The sequence below is a fragment of the Notolepis coatsorum genome (assembly GCF_963971535.1).
Source record: "Notolepis coatsorum genome assembly, chromosome: 6".
NCBI classification, from domain to species: Eukaryota; Metazoa; Chordata; class Actinopteri; order Aulopiformes; family Paralepididae; genus Notolepis; species Notolepis coatsorum.
In genome coordinates this window covers 90,743,435-90,760,460 of record NC_140170.1, presented here as the reverse complement: position 1 = coordinate 90,760,460, position 17,026 = coordinate 90,743,435, and the positions used below count along the sequence as shown (strand labels likewise).

Genomic DNA, 17,026 nt, shown 5'->3' with positions numbered 1-17,026 from the left:
AAAACAACGACTTGAATACAAAACATTTCATATATTACAAAAACTAATACCTGTGCAAATGAAATTGAAGACCTTTTAAGGCCTTAAATTGAGAATTATGAATTTAATACTTTTTAATACCCCATAGATAATACCCTGAAGTAAAGGCTGTCAGAACAGTGCACTGTGCACAGGACAGTGTGACGAGAGAGAACTGAGAAGATACTCGTAAAGCCGCAACACCTGCACCCGATGTAAACCAGCCCTTCAGTACCCGATGTAAACCAGCCCTTCAGCACCCGATGTAAACCAGCCCTTCCAGGGCTGTACGCTAAGCTTTTTCACTAGGGGCACACTTGCCCCTAAATGAGAAATTTAGGGGCAAAAAAAATTTTTTAGGGGCACATTTTTAAATAACAATTTTACCATTATTTATATCGATTGTTTTTTTATTTAAACCAGCTCCACTGTCTGTGTGTACTGAGTAGCCTCCAGCTACGGCCAGGATTCTCCGGAGCTGCAGCTGGGCCCTATACTGTAGCCTCCAGCTACGGCCAGGATTCTCCGGCGCTGCAGCTGGTCCCTATTGACTATATTCAGCGTGCCCTCAGCTCGAATACGCATCGACTCAGTGTTTTATAAGACATTGATATCAGGACGGAGCTATCTGAACTATTTAGTTTAATGGGACGTTTCGTTTTGAACAGTAAGCTAACGCAAGCTATCATGCACTACTAGACTTACTGGAGCATTTGTTGATAGCTATCAGTAGCTAGCCGGCTGGCAGGCTCACCGAGGTCCCAGTGTTTACAACAGCCACGGGTGCGAGTCTGCGAGAGCGCTGGAGGAGGAGCAGACGCCGCAGCTCGCTGATCATACCTGCTGAGTGCTCACTGCTCAGCTCGCGTGAGTGACGTCATCGCGTCATCACACGCCTTGGATAATTTAGGAGTGAAATGCGAATCCAAGGCTTGAAAGCACTACTCGCAAGCCCGCCCCCAGATAATATTTACCAATCGCAACGGCCAATTAAAGGGGCAATTCGCGACAATATCATCGCACTGTACAGCCCTGCCTTCTGTACCCGATGTAAACCAGCCCTTCAGCACACCATGTAAACCATCCCTTCAGCACACCATGTAAACCAGCCCTTCAGTACACCATGTAAACCAGCCCTTCAGTACACCATGTAAACCGGCCCTTCAGTACCCGATGTAAACCAGCCCTTCAGCACCCGATGTAAACCAGCCCTTCAGCACCCCATGTAAACCAGCCCTTCAGCACCCCATGTAAACCAGCCCTTCAGCACCCGATGTAAACCAGCCCTTCAGCACCCGATGTAAACCAGCCCTTCAGTACACCATGTAAACCAGCCCTTCAGTACACCATGTAAACCAGCCCTTCAGCACCCCATGTAAACCAGCCCTTCAGCACCCGATGTAAACCAGCCCTTCAGCACCCGATGTAAACCAGCCCTTCAGCACCCGATGTAAACCAGCCCTTCAGCACCCGATGTAAACCAGCCCTTCAGTACACCAGGTAACCCAGCCCTTCAGCACCCCATGTAAACCAGCCCTTCAGTACCCGATGTAAACCAGCCCTTCAGCACCCGATGTAAACCAGCCCCTTCAGCACCCGATGTAAAAGTAGACCTCACCTCAGCCTCGCTCACGTCCCCACCTAGCTTAACACGATCTTTAACCAGTTTGATATAGTAAATACGTAAATAAATCAATAGTGCAGGTCCTTGGCAAATCCACCAACTTTAAGCAAAATTGGATAAGAACATGTGAATAAAAAGGGTTCTCGCACTCGACGAGACTCAAAATATCAATTAAATTGGCCTCATCTTTACAGAGTGCCAGAATCCTTTTATCGTCACAGGATTTACAAGTCATGGACGGATCAGCGCCTTGGTATTTCTGTCATAGTGCTCCTCGCAGACATAAGGAAGTAAAAGCAAAGATTCAAAAAGTGCAAGCAAAAACCCAAGGAGAACCCATGAGAAATCTTTCTATTTAAACAAAAGAAAAACAAACAAGTCAATGAAGGCACTGCACTCCTCACCCCGTATATGAACCTCTGGTTGAACTGCTGCATGGCTCCCTGCAGCTGGCTGCGCTGGTGCTGCCATTCCTCGTAGTTGCGCACAGACTCCTGCGTGGGGCGCTGCCAGGTGGTGGTGCGGGTGATGTGGTCCACGTAGTACACCCTGCCCATGGGATCCACCCTGCGCTCCCACCTGGAGAGGGGATAACAGGAAACAGAGGAGGAGGCGACACGTTGAGTTGGTGATGTGGAGGAGAAACAGGCAACCTGGTGACACTGTATAGGCCCCATCTCAAGCCCCACCCACGAACAAACTAGCAGTTGTAATTGGAGGATCAAGAAAAGAGGGCAGGGTTTGAGATCAATTTCATTCAATACATTATATATTACATATATATATACATATATTACATAATACATAGTGTATTGAATGAAGGATGTAATATATAGTGTAAGATAAGATATTCCTTTATTGATCCCCTTGGGGAAATTCAGGCATCATAGCAGCATGGGGGAGGGGGGAGGGGAGGTACAGGTAGTAAAAAAGCAGTGTACACAATATAACAGATCAATATAATTAACTCTGGTCATGTGCATAATGGGCAACAAGGTGCGAGATGAGGGTATGTATGCCATCTCACTATTTGCCCTACAATAGTTACAATATATAATCTAATAATCCAATAATCTAAATCTAATCTAATATATAATCTAAAAATGCTAAAAGCTAAATATATGATCTGATGAAGTATACATTATTCACATAAGGCAGTGGTATTTATAAGTGGTCACCAAATCCACTGTCTGGCCATTAATGACACTACTCTGAGGAGCTAGTGAAGATAGTCTAAAATCAATGCACATGTCTTTAGTCTTTGTGACATTTAGTTGTAGAAATAAGAAATGCCTAGGAAAATTCTGAAATTTGCACCAGGAAACAAAGTAATCTACAACTGGGCCATGGCTGGCCTCATTGTCACTCAGGAGACTAACAATTACAGAATATGAGGTTAAAGGGATAGTTTAGATTTTTGGACATTAAGTTGTATGAAATACTTGCCAGTACTAGTGTAGTGGATGCAAAGCTATTAACACATCCCATGCCGGAAACGGCTTACGACATGTTTCAAGTTCATGCGAATTCTGCCAATCCACGGTGTACGACGTTATTGAGATCATTTTTCGACATGTTATTCATAATTCCCTCACAGAGCCTGGTCTGATGCAGTGGGAGCATGCACAACTCTGCAACGCTTCAATACTGCCGCCTGGTGAATGATCGGCGAGTTGCAACCGGAAGTGGATCTCTGGAGATCTCCGGTGCATCTGCCAAATGCGTCCGGCACTCGCATATTGTTGCGGGACTGTATACACACGTCCGTGTGTAGCGATCGCTGCCATAACGCAATAATCTATACGATTTGGCCGTTTATTACGATTATACAAACCGGAAATGGATTTAGGCGATCGCCGTCAAATAAGTGGGATCTTTTTCCTCCAGTCTCATCGTCGAACGGTAAGAGGACGCTGACGTCATTTTCAGCGCGTTTGTTTATTATTATCCATGCAAACTGCTCTGATCAATATATCACCCATACTACATAAAGCATTTACTGACGATCACGGAATTATAAACGACCCCCCCCCCCCCGTTCATCCGCGCATGATCAGTCATAACGTTTAGGATCATGTACAGTTGAAATTTTTAATATAGCGTGTATCGCCAACAAACGGCATATATGCGTTTATGCCTATATCTCACGTTCTAGGAATTACTGCAGAAAACGATAAAAACATTTATATTCTAGACGGTATTTTCGTATGAATCTATGAATGAAAAAGTAAAACGTTCCTACATCCTGAACGATAGATAATCGATGTTGAATGGGCCATAGTAATGTCAATTTAGCAATACAATTAAAAAAGTTATAGCCCTGCAAAGAAGGTGAACATCTCCATAGACTTAAGAGTGCTGGCAGAGAGTGGTATAAGATGCTCAAATTGCGTGGCAGGGAATGTGTTAACTTACTTACTGAATCCCGTGGTCAGAGTTTTGGCCACGTTCCCAAGTGAACTGTTAAGTGAACGGGGTCTCGAAAGCAAAAGGTTTTTAATTCCACACCACAGCATGCAGACAAAAGAGGTTACAACCGTATCTAACACAAAACAACCAGCATTTCAGACTCTCCCATCACTTGGCACTAGGCCTGTCCCCGAATAAGGATTTGTATATACCGGTATATATATAAATATTTTAAATAAAGAAAATGAAATTATTTTTATTTTATTTTTTATCATTCCATTTACATTTACATTTAGCTGACACTTTTATCCAAAGCGACTTCCAAGTTCTGTACGACAAAGGCACAACTCTATCAGCTGAGTAACAATGTTCATCAAAGAGTGCTACAGTGTAGGTTAGTTTATTAGGCCAAGTGCATGACAGTAAGGTTAGTTAGGGTTAGATTATTATTATTTCTTTTTTCTTTCTTATTATTTCAGATAATGGTTGAAGAAGTGCGTCTTTAGTCGACGGCGAAAGATTGGACAGGTTTCGGCTGTCCTAATTGGGTTGGGTAGTTCATTCCATTTGGGCTGTGGGGGGTGCTTAATGTCTGAAGGAGTCAACTGAAGGCCTACTTGGCACCATGTTTTTTATAGAAAAAAGCCAGTGTATTACTACACTGCAACCCGTTCACAGGGAATGCGGCCTGACAGCCGTTTCAAAATGCTGGAGGACCGTGGTTTTGTTTTGAAAATGGGTAACCAAAGCTTACCCGGTTCACTCGGAACCCGGCCAGAAGTCAGACCATGGGACTTGGTAAGTAAGCTCGATTACGCTACTGCTCAATATTTCAAACCATCCCTTTAAAGTGCAGACTTTCAGCTTTGATTTGAGGGTGTTTACATCCATACTGGGTGAACCATGTAGGAATTGTAGCCCTTTTTGTTCATGGTCTACATTCATAGGGTGCTGCATGTGATGTTATTAATAATTATAATAATAAATAAGGATGCCCCAATCGATCGGCCAGCGATCGGTATCGGCCGATATTCAGTATAAATATGAGATTGGAGAATTCTGATAATGCTTTCTAGTCGCCGATTGCGAAAACTGATCGATGACGCGAAAAACATGAGCCAATACTCAGCGGAGTTGGTGTCATTGTCGCATGTTAATTAACATAAAACATGTCAGCGGTGTGGAACTATTACAAAGTGTCTGAGACAGATGCAACAAATGCCATCTGCAATGTATATGCCAGGATAAAATAACTTGTGGGGGAAACAGTCCCATCACCCAGAGGAGCATGGAGAGTTTGTTAAGCTTACCGCGGAGTAAAAAGAAAAAAGCAGAGAAAGAACCAAAACGGCCGCTAACGCCAACCACTTTAGAGAGCACCCGTGCGTATAATCGTGATAGTCAGAAGAAGGCTAAGGCGATCACAAGAAAAGTCATGGAATTCATGGGGCTGGACGACCAGCCATTAAGGGTAGTCGAGACAATGGACTACTCTCTCACATTGAGCCCCGCTACACTGTCCCAGGTTGCTGAAAGAGACAACAAGCATTCCGTGAAGACCCGCCCTACTCTGCCTCTGATTCGCATACTGTGGGTGGGGGAATGTGATGGACCAAAGCAGAGTAGACAGACACACACACAGACAGTGGAGCAGTCGGACATCCAGAAACGCTGCTTGCAGTAGAGATAGCGGAGAATTTGTACTTGTTGCGTTGTGGCGATGTTTCGCAGATAATATAGATAATACATATGAAAAGTATCATTTGCTCAGAGTACAGAGACAGTTGTGGTTCGGTCCGGATCTGGACCGGACTTTGAGAATGCCTGTGTTAGACCTACAGTATAATACTGCCAGCTGCTATAACAAAACCAAAAACTATCGTTTTTTCATCGGTGTATCGGCCGATATGTCTCAGACGATCTGTATCGGTGGCAATAAACGTGATCGGGGCATCCCTAATAATAAACTGCAGCTCAAAGTGCTTCACAGCAGAAAAAATTTGCACATAAAGTGCAGACATATAAAATCAGTTTTTCACATTAGGAACATCCCTAACAGGCTAACATCCCAACAGGCCACCTTGTTTATGTTATCGACTGCATGAAGTCTGCAGCCTTTAGATAACAAAGCAGAGGCCGATGTCCCTAAATACATTTAAATGGGACTTAATGTGATTTTCTGTGTGCAGTGGAACTCTCAATCAGAAGACAGTATGAGATATGTAGTTGACTTGTGGGTGTCATATGTTCCGGTCACTGAGGGTTCAAAGAAAATGTGAATCATCCCCCTCCCGTCACCGTGAACGTGAAAGTACAGACAGGTGCAATGTGGACACGACTGGAAATCTCAGTGAAAGTCAGTGAAATTGTTGAGACGAACAACCTACGGGAAAGGTACAGGAAATTTACCAAATTCACACACCGACCGTGTCATGCTCAGGTTGGGATTTCTTACCCACGCAAGGTGGGAACGGGGTGGAAAGAAATCCCAACCTGAGCATGACATAAGAGCAAAACAGCCAGTGTGAATATGGTCAATGTCAAACTGAGCTGGTATATCAACAGGCTATTCATAGTATAATATTCTCATGACGGGTCACGGTTACAATCACCAGTTGTTCGTGACCAAATACGAATCACTGCCACCAAAGTGTAGATTGTTACTGCATTGAATAAATACCCTCAAACAACAACATGTAGGCCCTGCTGCAGCTTACTGCTACAATAAAATTTACCAAAGCCTTATTTTGCACAATTGTATTACTTCACAGTGCGAGAGATCACAGCTATATCCAGTCCATGTTCACAGAAGATATAAAAAAAAACGGCTCAGGTGTTTAGTTACCCAGAAGGCAGAGACTCAGGCCTCTCCCAGGTCGTCCTCTTCTCAATGTGATCCACAAAGTACATCCGGCCATTCTGGTCTACCCTCTGCTCCCACCTGCACAGGTAGTACAGAAGAGTCAGCCAGACACACACAGCAGCATGGTTTACATGAAGGCCAGACACACACAGCAGCATGGTTTACATGAAGGACAGATACACAGCAACATGGTTTACATGAAGGACAGACACACAGCAGCATGGTTTACATGAAGGCCAGACACACACAGCAGCATGGTTTACATGAAGGACAGACACACAGCAGCATGGTTTACATGAAGGCCAGACACACAGCAGCATGGTTTACATGAAGGCCAGACACACAGCAGCATGGTTTACATGAAGGACAGACACACAGCAGCATGGTTTACATGAAGGACAGACACACAGCAGCATGGTTTACATGAAGGACAGACACACAGCAGCATGGTTTACATGAAGGACAGATACACACAGCAGCATGGTTTACATGAAGGACAGATACACAGCAGCATGGTTTACATGAAGGACAGATACACAGCAGCATGGTTTACATGAAGGCCAGATACACACAGCAGCATGGTTTACATGAAGGACAGATACACAGCAGCATGGTTTACATGAAGGACAGATACACACAGCAGCATGGTTTACATGAAGGACAGATACACAGCAGCATGGTTTACATGAAGGCCAGATACACACAGCAGCATGGTTTACATGAAGGACAGATACACAGCAGCATGGTTTACATGAAGGACAGATACACACAGCAGCATGGTTTACATGAAGGACAGATACACAGCAGCATGGTTTACATGAAGGACAGACACACAGCAGCATGGTTTACATGAAGGACAGATACACAGCAGCATGGTTTACATGAAGGACAGACACACAGCAGCATGGTTTACATGAAGGACAGATACACAGCAGCATGGTTTACATGAAGGACAGACACACAGCAGCATGGTTTACATGAAGGACAGACACACAGCAGCATGGTTTACATGAAGGACAGACACACAGCAGCATGGTTTACATGAAGGCCAGATACACACAGCAACCGGACGGATATCTAAACACATTAGATCATATCTAAACACACATTAAATGATATCTAAACACATTAGATCATATCTAAACACATTAAATGATATCTAAACACATTAGATCATATCTAAACACACACATTAAATGATATCTAAACACATTAGATCATATCAGTGGTGGTGAAGGAGGCAATTTCCACCCTACATTGTGGGGAGCGCTTTGAGTGTCTAGAAAAGCGCTATATAAATGTAATAAACATTCATTCATTTATATCGAAACACATTTATTTCTGCCAAATATCGCACTTGGAAAACAACTTTGCTACTTAATTGAATAAAAAGCATTTCAGAAGATCTTCCACGTGTTTTCACGCATATTTTGATAATCCAAACATTTCAGTTTAATGAACAACCTCCATTCACAAGGGGCCTGGATGAGCGCGGCTCCACTGCACATGAAACACAACTGGAAAAGGATCGGCTGTGATCTTGATATAAACAGACTAAAGTGGCAGCGACAGCAGTGAGTGTGGCATGCTTCTCCTCACCCTGGTGGCATAGGTCCATTGGTGATGGGCGTGGCCCTGGGGGTGGGCGGGGCCGCGGCTGCAGAGGGCGGCGTCTCGGGGCCACTGGCTGTCTGCGAGGGGCCCGCCGCTGCTGCCGCTCCTGCTCCTGCTGCTCCTGCTCCTGCTGCTCCTGCTGCTGCTCCGGCTCCAGCCACAGCGTCCTGTGGTTCTGGAGCAACACTGGCAGAGGCCAGGGAGGAGCCGTCTGAAGCCAAAGCCGGAGGCTCGCTCACCTCGCTGGGGCAGGAACTGCTGGAGGAGGCTGAGAAGAGAGGAGACGTGAGGTGTGGTTATGATAAGTCATTCTCATAGGCTTATAAACACTCACTTTAGACACTTTAACACTACATTATATTTACCTATTTATTAAAGCGATTTGCACTACAGTCATACCTCATTTGCATGCACCTTAACTTAAAGTTTTGTACCTCATTGTCTGCATTTGTACCTCACGGTTTAATCATTTTTACTCGCTGTACTTCGGCGGCTGTACTTTAGATTGTATATTGTATATTCCTCTTTTACTTACTTTTTTACTGTATGAAGCACACTCTCAGGGGCTCATACAGAACCAAGCATTTCACTATAAAGTACATGTATTTTATTGTGACAACTAATAAACAAACTTGAAACTTGAACAAGTCTTGGGCTATTTCCATTAACTGCGGTCACTACTCTAGTAATGGCAGACATTAGGACATCTATCGTGGCACTTGGGACATCAATTACACAGTTCTTCCATCTCACGTCTATGGAAGTTCCAAAAATGCAACTTAATGGTGTGGGTGTTCACGTGGTTCCCGTCAATGACTTTCTGTAGTATTTGTACAGTATTTCTCCCACCTGGTGAGGCCGTGGGTCTGCGGGGGGTGGGTGGAGGAGGCCGGGCAGGTCTAGGGGGACGCGAGGAGCCCCCTGGGGACGGGGCGGAAGACCCCGGTCCACTGCCGGGATGGCCGTTGGGCACCATGACCCACTCGTCTGAGTCACTGGAGGGAGAGGTGTCTCTGCTCCACCTGAGGAGAGGAGGAACGTTCGTATCACACCAAGCCCACAAAGCCCAGTAGAATTGCCTCACACTTAAATGGGGAACTGCGCCAATTTCTGAATTCATGCACGTTATTTAAGACAGTACAGAAATATCAAGTGGAAATGAGCAACTCTCTCCCAAATCCAAAAACGACAAACGTGTGATGTCATCAAGTATTAAGTCTGAAGCTGCTCCATAGACAATGAATTGGGAAATATCTTATCGATGACACTGACGACATAGGTGAGGGAGCTCATAGGTACATGTTCTGCTTCAGAACTAATACCACTACTACAGAATAAAGCTGTGGGTCCACAAAATCAGTCTCCCGTTCATTGTCAATAGAGCAGATCCAAACATTATACCAAAGGTGACATCACACACTTTGATTCTTACTCCTCTGGCTCCTCTGGTTTCCGGCTCTGGGAGAGAGCAGCTCATGTTGATTGACCGGTCTTGGAAATAACATTATAATTTTGAGTGGTGTTCCACTTTAATGACTCGTAGGCTGACCAGTGTCAATTATAGACCTTTATTTTACATTTTTGCAGGTTAAAAACAAAGAATGAATGAAGCGTTTTGCATCGCTGCTTCTTCAGGTTCACTTAGTTATTAATGATCTCACACCTACCGGTAATGGAACTCTCACATGTGTTATATATATATATATATATATCACCGGTCCGTCGCCATGCATGGCGGTGAGTGGCTCACAGGTGTTTTCCTTTGGTGATGACGCAGGGCTTGACATTAACTTTTTAACAGATATTTTACTTGTCCGAAAGCTAAACTTAGGGCCCGCATCCACCTGCCTCATATTTCCAGCTGAAGAACTCTGGCAGTGCGCCGGTAGTTTTGGGATGAAGCGCATCTTGTAGCGAGATGACAGAGAGAAAGAAATCTAGCGATAGCCATCGTATTTTACTGCCGCGGTTTTGCACATAGCATATTTTAATACACTTTATTGTATATTAATTATATATATACCGTAGTTATTGCCTGACACCACAGTTCGCCTTTTGCTTTTTATTAGTGTATTCGTGTAGTTATTAGTGTATTTGTGCGGCTGCCCTCATACTGCTCCTGTCTCTTGCGGGTAGACAGGCAGGCAGCTCCGGTGTCAGGTTACAAGCAGAGTGGTAGATATGACTGGCTGTGATTGGTTGTCTGAATATGCGCTCGGCGCACCGCTCTGGAAAGTTCAGAAAGTTTCAACTCTCTAGGCTGTGTGCGGCCGCATAAAAAAGCTGAAAGGAGCTGGGAAAAAAAGCCGACTGCAGCGCATTACCTATAGGCGGCCGCAAGCGGCCGCATACGCTCCCTCCCCATTGGAATACGCGTGCGGTCATAAATATGAGGCAGGTGGATCCGCGCCCTTACTTGTCCGAAATGTACTTGTGAAAATAAAGGCCTATTAAAAAATAAATAAAACGACAAGAGATTTGGACAATTATTATGATTTAATAACTTAAACACAGTGTGTGTGCATTTGTGTGTGTGGGGTATATACTGTATGATCAGTCCTCCAGCTCATCTTCACTCCCCATCAGCACCAGTTCATCTTCCTCATCTCCCCTCTCTCTTGACGACCAGGGGTTAAACCCTGGTCTACGCCTATAGTTGTTATTACGGTATAGTTGTTACTTTTATTAAACATTCTGATATTTTCGCGGGTCTCGTGCCACTGTCAACTACTAAGCGAGCACTCAGAAGACGCTCACCGTTTGTCCGGGACAAGTAATATTGACGTACAGAGATCGGACAAGCTAAATTGTATTAAGGGGGGGGGGGGGGGGGGGGGGGGTGTCTTGGATGGGGATCTGGTAGGGATTGATGTGTGGGGTGTTTGAGGGATTGACTGTTCCGGGGGGGTTCACATGCCTTCGAGCGACATTGTACTTATTTTATGCCTATTCTTAAGTCTGCATGTTTACATTGCACTACTTTTATACCTAATCTTATGTCTGCAATTTATGCATTGTTTTTTATTCTGTCAATAAAAAATGTGTTCATTTTATACTAACTGCTGTGAGGCACTCTGGACTGCGGTCCATGTGTGAAAAAAGTACTATATAGTTATTAATATTTATTATTGTTATATTGTAGAAATGTGTGCATTGAAATGTCTGTAAAGTCTCGACGACATTGAAAATGAGGGTAACCTCAATTGTCTTTGAGAATAAATGAAGGTTTGAAATATATAGGGTGCATATGATTACAAACAGGTCAAGCTGCTCCTGCGTTGTGCAGAACCAGAAGAAGCTGTGCATTTGGCACTTTACTAGTCTTTGATCACAGATATATATGTGATATCGTATTTGTTAAGATTCCAGATTCGTCTACGAGAGTCAAATGTAAATGCATGACATGTCCAATAGGAAACACAGCGAAATGCTTAAAAGCCGTACTTCCTTCTTGATGAGTGACCCAAAGGTCAGTCGAAATAAATGGAAGGAAGAGATCACATGGGCCTAGCATAAAGAGGACCGTACCTGTTGCCAGAGTCGCCATTCTGTCTCACATTCCCATTTGGAACAGCAGCTACAATAGGGGGGTAAAAGGACAATATTCATATCGAACTCCACTTCAAATAATGAGTTAATTAGTTGTATTTTATATCAGAATCAGTATCCAGTTTATCTTGAAAACGAGGCGCCACTCTTGATCCTTTTGACGCGGTGTGTGCAAGTCTCCAGCGCAAACCCTAGCCAGCATTTCCCAGCAGCAAAGCCCCCCCCCCCCTGTCTGCAATATCACATGGGCGGTTGTATCACGGCTGATCAGCTGGGGACAAGCCTTCCTTGCTCATTTTCCTCACTGACTGAGGTAGCATGCATTTCTATTTATTTCCAAATACAAGAAAACCACCTCCAAGTCCTCTCTGTTTTGGTCAAGTCCTCTCTGTTTTGGTCAAGTGCACTAGCTAGCAGATACGTACAGTAAAGTCTGGCTCTCATAATAGCTGCCTCATAATCATTCTGTGCTCCACAGCGGTGAGGACTGGAGTGCCACAAAAAGAGGCTCCGGGGAGTTCTTTTCACTGTGTTGCAAAACGAGTGTTTTGGGCCCATTGTTCACCAGAGGTTCTTTTTCCTCAAGGTTTCTTCTTCTTTTCAGCTTTTCATGGCAGTCTGGCTTCATGGCAGTCTGGCACAAAAGTCCAGAGTCCACTGAAGACCATAAACTCTACCAAACATGCCTCTATAAAACCATGCCCAAAGTCCACTGTTGACCGTAAACTCTACCAAACATGACTCCAGAGTAGGAGTGTAACGATGCGACCTCACAACGATTAATTTCATTACGATTATTCAGGCAACGATTCAATGCATCATGAAATCTCTTCATTTGACCACGATTCGATTAGATACATTTTCTATCAGTTAATTCCCCCAAAAATGTTGAATACACAAATGTGGCTGGGGGAACTGATTCACTCAGCATGAATGGACTATAGGTCAATAAAAACAATACACAATTTTTTATTTCGATTAATTTAGATTATAATCTATTCTAACATATTCAAATCGATGCAGTTGAATCGTCACATTAGAATCGATGCATTTCGATTAATCGATGCATCGTTACACCCCTACTCCAGAGTCATACTTGCAAATGAGTGGGATGTTGGTGGCTGGGATATTGTCATAACAAATGGCCATGTGAACATTTCAGCATTAGAACTCAAATTGATAGAAAGTGATGTTACTTGTAAATGCTTTGTCCGATTTGCATCAAACCTGACTCATGTTTATCCTCCTATACACACTGGTACAGGAGGGACCATTCTATCTATTCCAGTTCTATAGACCACCGCAACACTTCCGGGATGCGTGAATATTTTAGGCAACCAACTTGTGTTTAGCGTTTCTCTGATTGGCCAATACGCCCATGTGACCACGGCAGCGCGAGAGAGCGGCAGCGCGGAAATAGGCTGTCTATTGCCATTCTCTAAGTCAAACTCTAACCTTAACCAGCTCCTTAACAGCGCCTAAACTTAACCCTTCTAACCTTAAGCAACTCCGAAACAATGCCTAACCTTAACCAACTCCGAAACAATGCCTAAACTTAACCGGCGAAATGAATGCACGTTAAAAAATATTGCCATTCTCTAAGTCAAACTCTAACCTTAACCAGCTCCTTAACAGCGCCTAAACTTAACCCTTCTAACCTTAAGCAACTCCGAAACAATGCCTAACCTTAACCAACTCCGAAACAATGCCTAAACTTAACCGGCGAAATGAATGCACGTTAAAAAATATTGCCATTCTCTAAGTCAAACTCTAACCTTAACCAGCTCCTTAACAGCGCCTAAACTTAACCCTTCTAACCTTAAGCAACTCCGAAACAATGCCTAACCTTAACCAACTCCGAAACAATGCTTAAAGTTATGCCTAAACTTAACGGCGAAAGAATGCGAATGCACGTTAAAAAAAATAAAAATAAAAAATTGAAGGGAATCGAACTAGCCAGCAACGAGCCGTAGGATCCACAGCCATGCAGCGTTGCCAATTGAGCTATTTCTGGATACTGAATAAGGGGCGGTTACTGGCATATAATGCTGCCGCGACGGAGCTCTGCGGCCGAGCTCCGCTCTGCCGCTCCGCTCTGCTGCTGCCGCGTCGCCGCGGGGGCGTGGCTAGACGCAAGTTGGGCGTGGTTAGACACAAGTTGGTTGCCTTTAATATTTAGGCTTCCGGCGTGATTCTGAAATCGGGGAGGAGATTGCGGGGGGAGCATATGAATGAATGTGGATGAGAGCCGTGATGTAAGTGGTTGCCGATACGGCTGTGGGGGTGCTAGAGACATGATCGAATAGACGTTTATGTGCCTCAATCTCCTGAACACGGCGTGACCCATTCCTAATCGATCAGAACTAAATCGGCAGAGAAAAAGCCCATTTTAAAGCACCTATTCCGCATGCACATGCGCAGAGTGCCCATGGAGTCTGGACGACGCGAGATGACGCACAAATGAATGTGGACTGTTCCATCAGAGGGCGGAGCTTCGGTGGTAATGTGAGTGGCTACAGACCGCTGCACTTAAATATAAACATTAGTCTACCTGGAGACTCAATGAGGTAATTATAGATGTCGCCATAAGACGCGTCTGGCCATTTAGTGGGATCATTTTTTTATTATCCTGTTCGGCTGAAAGGACACTGGCCACCAAAGCTCCCCCCTCTGATGGAACAGTCCACATTCATTCGTGCGTCATCTCGTGTCGTCCAGACTCCATGGGCAATCTGCGCATGTGCATGCGGAATAGGTGCTTTAAAATGGGCTTTTTCTCTGCCGATTTAGTTCTGATCGATTAGGAATGGGTCACGCCGTGTTCAGGAGATTGAGGCCCATAAACGTCTATTTGATCATGACTCTAGCACCCCCACAGCCGTATCTGCAACCACTTACATCACGGCTCTGATCCACATTCATTCATATGCTCCCCCCGCAATGTTATGATGTTGTCTGGAACCCTGAGAAGCCACTCTCACAAAGATAGGTAGTGCACAAAAAAAATAAAAAATACAATTTTAATGACTAATCGACGCAACAATTTCTCGTCGACGATTTTTTATAATCGACGTCGTCGATTATGTCGACTAATCGTTGCAGCCCTAATGTCAGCTAAGTTTGGTCATGTGGTACGGTCTACAGCCAATCACAGCCTTTCTTACCAAAACTTAAAAGACAACCTGGGCCGGATAATAGAAACACCACCCAACGCTAGCTATCAGACATTACTGATTGCTTTCAAATTTTGATTTTTTATGAAATTACTTTTAAATTACATTTATTTTAGTGCCTTTTTCCCCTTTTCCCCTGATGTGGAATAATTCACTATCAAATTATATAATCTTTATCCGTATGATTATTAATTTACTTTTATTCCAGATGTACCTCGATGATAAGAGACAGGACATACAGGCATGGGACGGGTGATCTGGAGGCGAGGGGAGGTTTATGGAGGCAAGGGTAATAAAAAGAGCTGTATTACGGAGATAACAGCTGCAGTGGGTTGTGGTCAGAGTCTACAGATGTAAAAAGAAGTCTAGACATTAGAAAGGTTTCCAACCAGAATAGGTTAAGACCAGGCTCACTCATTATACTATGGGGAAGGAATTTCAATCAATGACTTCCTCCTTCGTATGCATTATCTAGGTCTCTCCTCGTCCATCTCTGTGAGGGCAGTGAATCTCCGCTTGCAGACCAGATGAAAATGTTTAATAATGTGGCGGTCACAGAACAAGTGTTCTTAAACTTTAAATCTGGAGGGTAGACAAACCTAGCTACGGATTAACAGCTGCTGTGGGTGTGAGGGATACAGGTAAAGGGGGGTCTCTGGTCACATGACCCTCTGTAGTGAGATCAGTTTTAGGGACTTGAAGGAGGGGCAACTCCCTTCTATAAACCTAAACTGAGACTGAGGTCAGAGGTCAGATTGGAGGACAAGATGTGGACTCTGGACATATAGGGTGAAATTAACCTCTTTTCTATTACTTGGTATGGATACATACAATAATTCCCCCGTCATCATATGTACCACCCTGTTAATAATCAGCAAGGTGTCATTAGTTATGACATAACATCATAGCCATATAATTGTAAAATTGTCATATAATATGAAGTGATTAAAAGTGTTCATAATCATTGAGAGAAATCATTTGTGTAATCCGCCAATTTAGTCGTTATGCCAATTCCCTCCTGGTCATTGCACGACCCCCACTGTTGGTCTGGGGAGGGTGTAGACTACCTTACTGTCGGTCTGGGGAGGGTGTAGACTACCTTACCGTCGGTCTGGGGAGGGTGTAGACTACCCTACTATCGGTCTGGGGAGGGTGTACTGTAGACTACCTTACTGTCGGTCTGGGGAGGGTGTAGCCTACCCTACTATCGGTCTGGGGAGGGTGTAGACTACCCTACCATCAGTCATTTGCTCGTAGTTTAGCTCATACCTGTCAACTATCCCGTTTTTGTCCCGTATTTCAACCTTCCTTCCCGCCGTCATCCTGTTAACATATTTTCAGTTTTTTTTTTTTATTATTTTTTACAAAATGGCTGCAGTGTAGATTAGAACGTGGCAGCAGTGTAGATTAGAACGTTAGCACAGGAAGTTAGACCGGAAGACTGTTGCGCCCGGAAGACGGTTGCACCCAGAAGACGGTTGCAACCGGAAGAAGAAGAAGAGCATCCGGAAGATACCGGCAAAGTGGGGTTGTTCCCGGAGAGCTCACTCTCGGCCGTGGTTTCTCAGTGTATAATGTATGGTGCTCTACCTCAACATGCGAGTAGGGTGAGAAAACACCATTCTTTAGTCCAAATAATACCCTACTTTATACTATATTATTGTCATTCGTTTAATGTAAAGTCAGTCTTACATTGGCACTGCTTTAACGTTGCATTTACCCATAATCCATTGCTGTATTAGACCCATGTGCCAGTATAACTTCTGTAAAGTAATG

The 17,026-nt window shown here is 44.1% G+C and overlaps 1 protein-coding gene across 1 annotated transcript in view; it reads right to left on the bottom strand.

The window, feature by feature from the left end:
* itcha (itchy E3 ubiquitin protein ligase a) overlaps positions 1 to 17,026 on the bottom strand; it is an 86,648-nt gene that overhangs the window by 21,877 nt on the left and 47,745 nt on the right. Inside the window, exons 6-10 of the mRNA XM_084316252.1 lie at positions 12,057 to 12,105; positions 9,378 to 9,550; positions 8,514 to 8,796; positions 6,897 to 6,992; positions 2,047 to 2,221 (exon numbers count right to left, since the gene is read on the bottom strand). Coding sequence (XP_084172378.1) covers positions 2,047 to 2,221; positions 6,897 to 6,992; positions 8,514 to 8,796; positions 9,378 to 9,550; positions 12,057 to 12,105 — 776 coding nt within the window. The remainder of the gene's footprint in view (positions 1 to 2,046; positions 2,222 to 6,896; positions 6,993 to 8,513; positions 8,797 to 9,377; positions 9,551 to 12,056; positions 12,106 to 17,026) is intronic.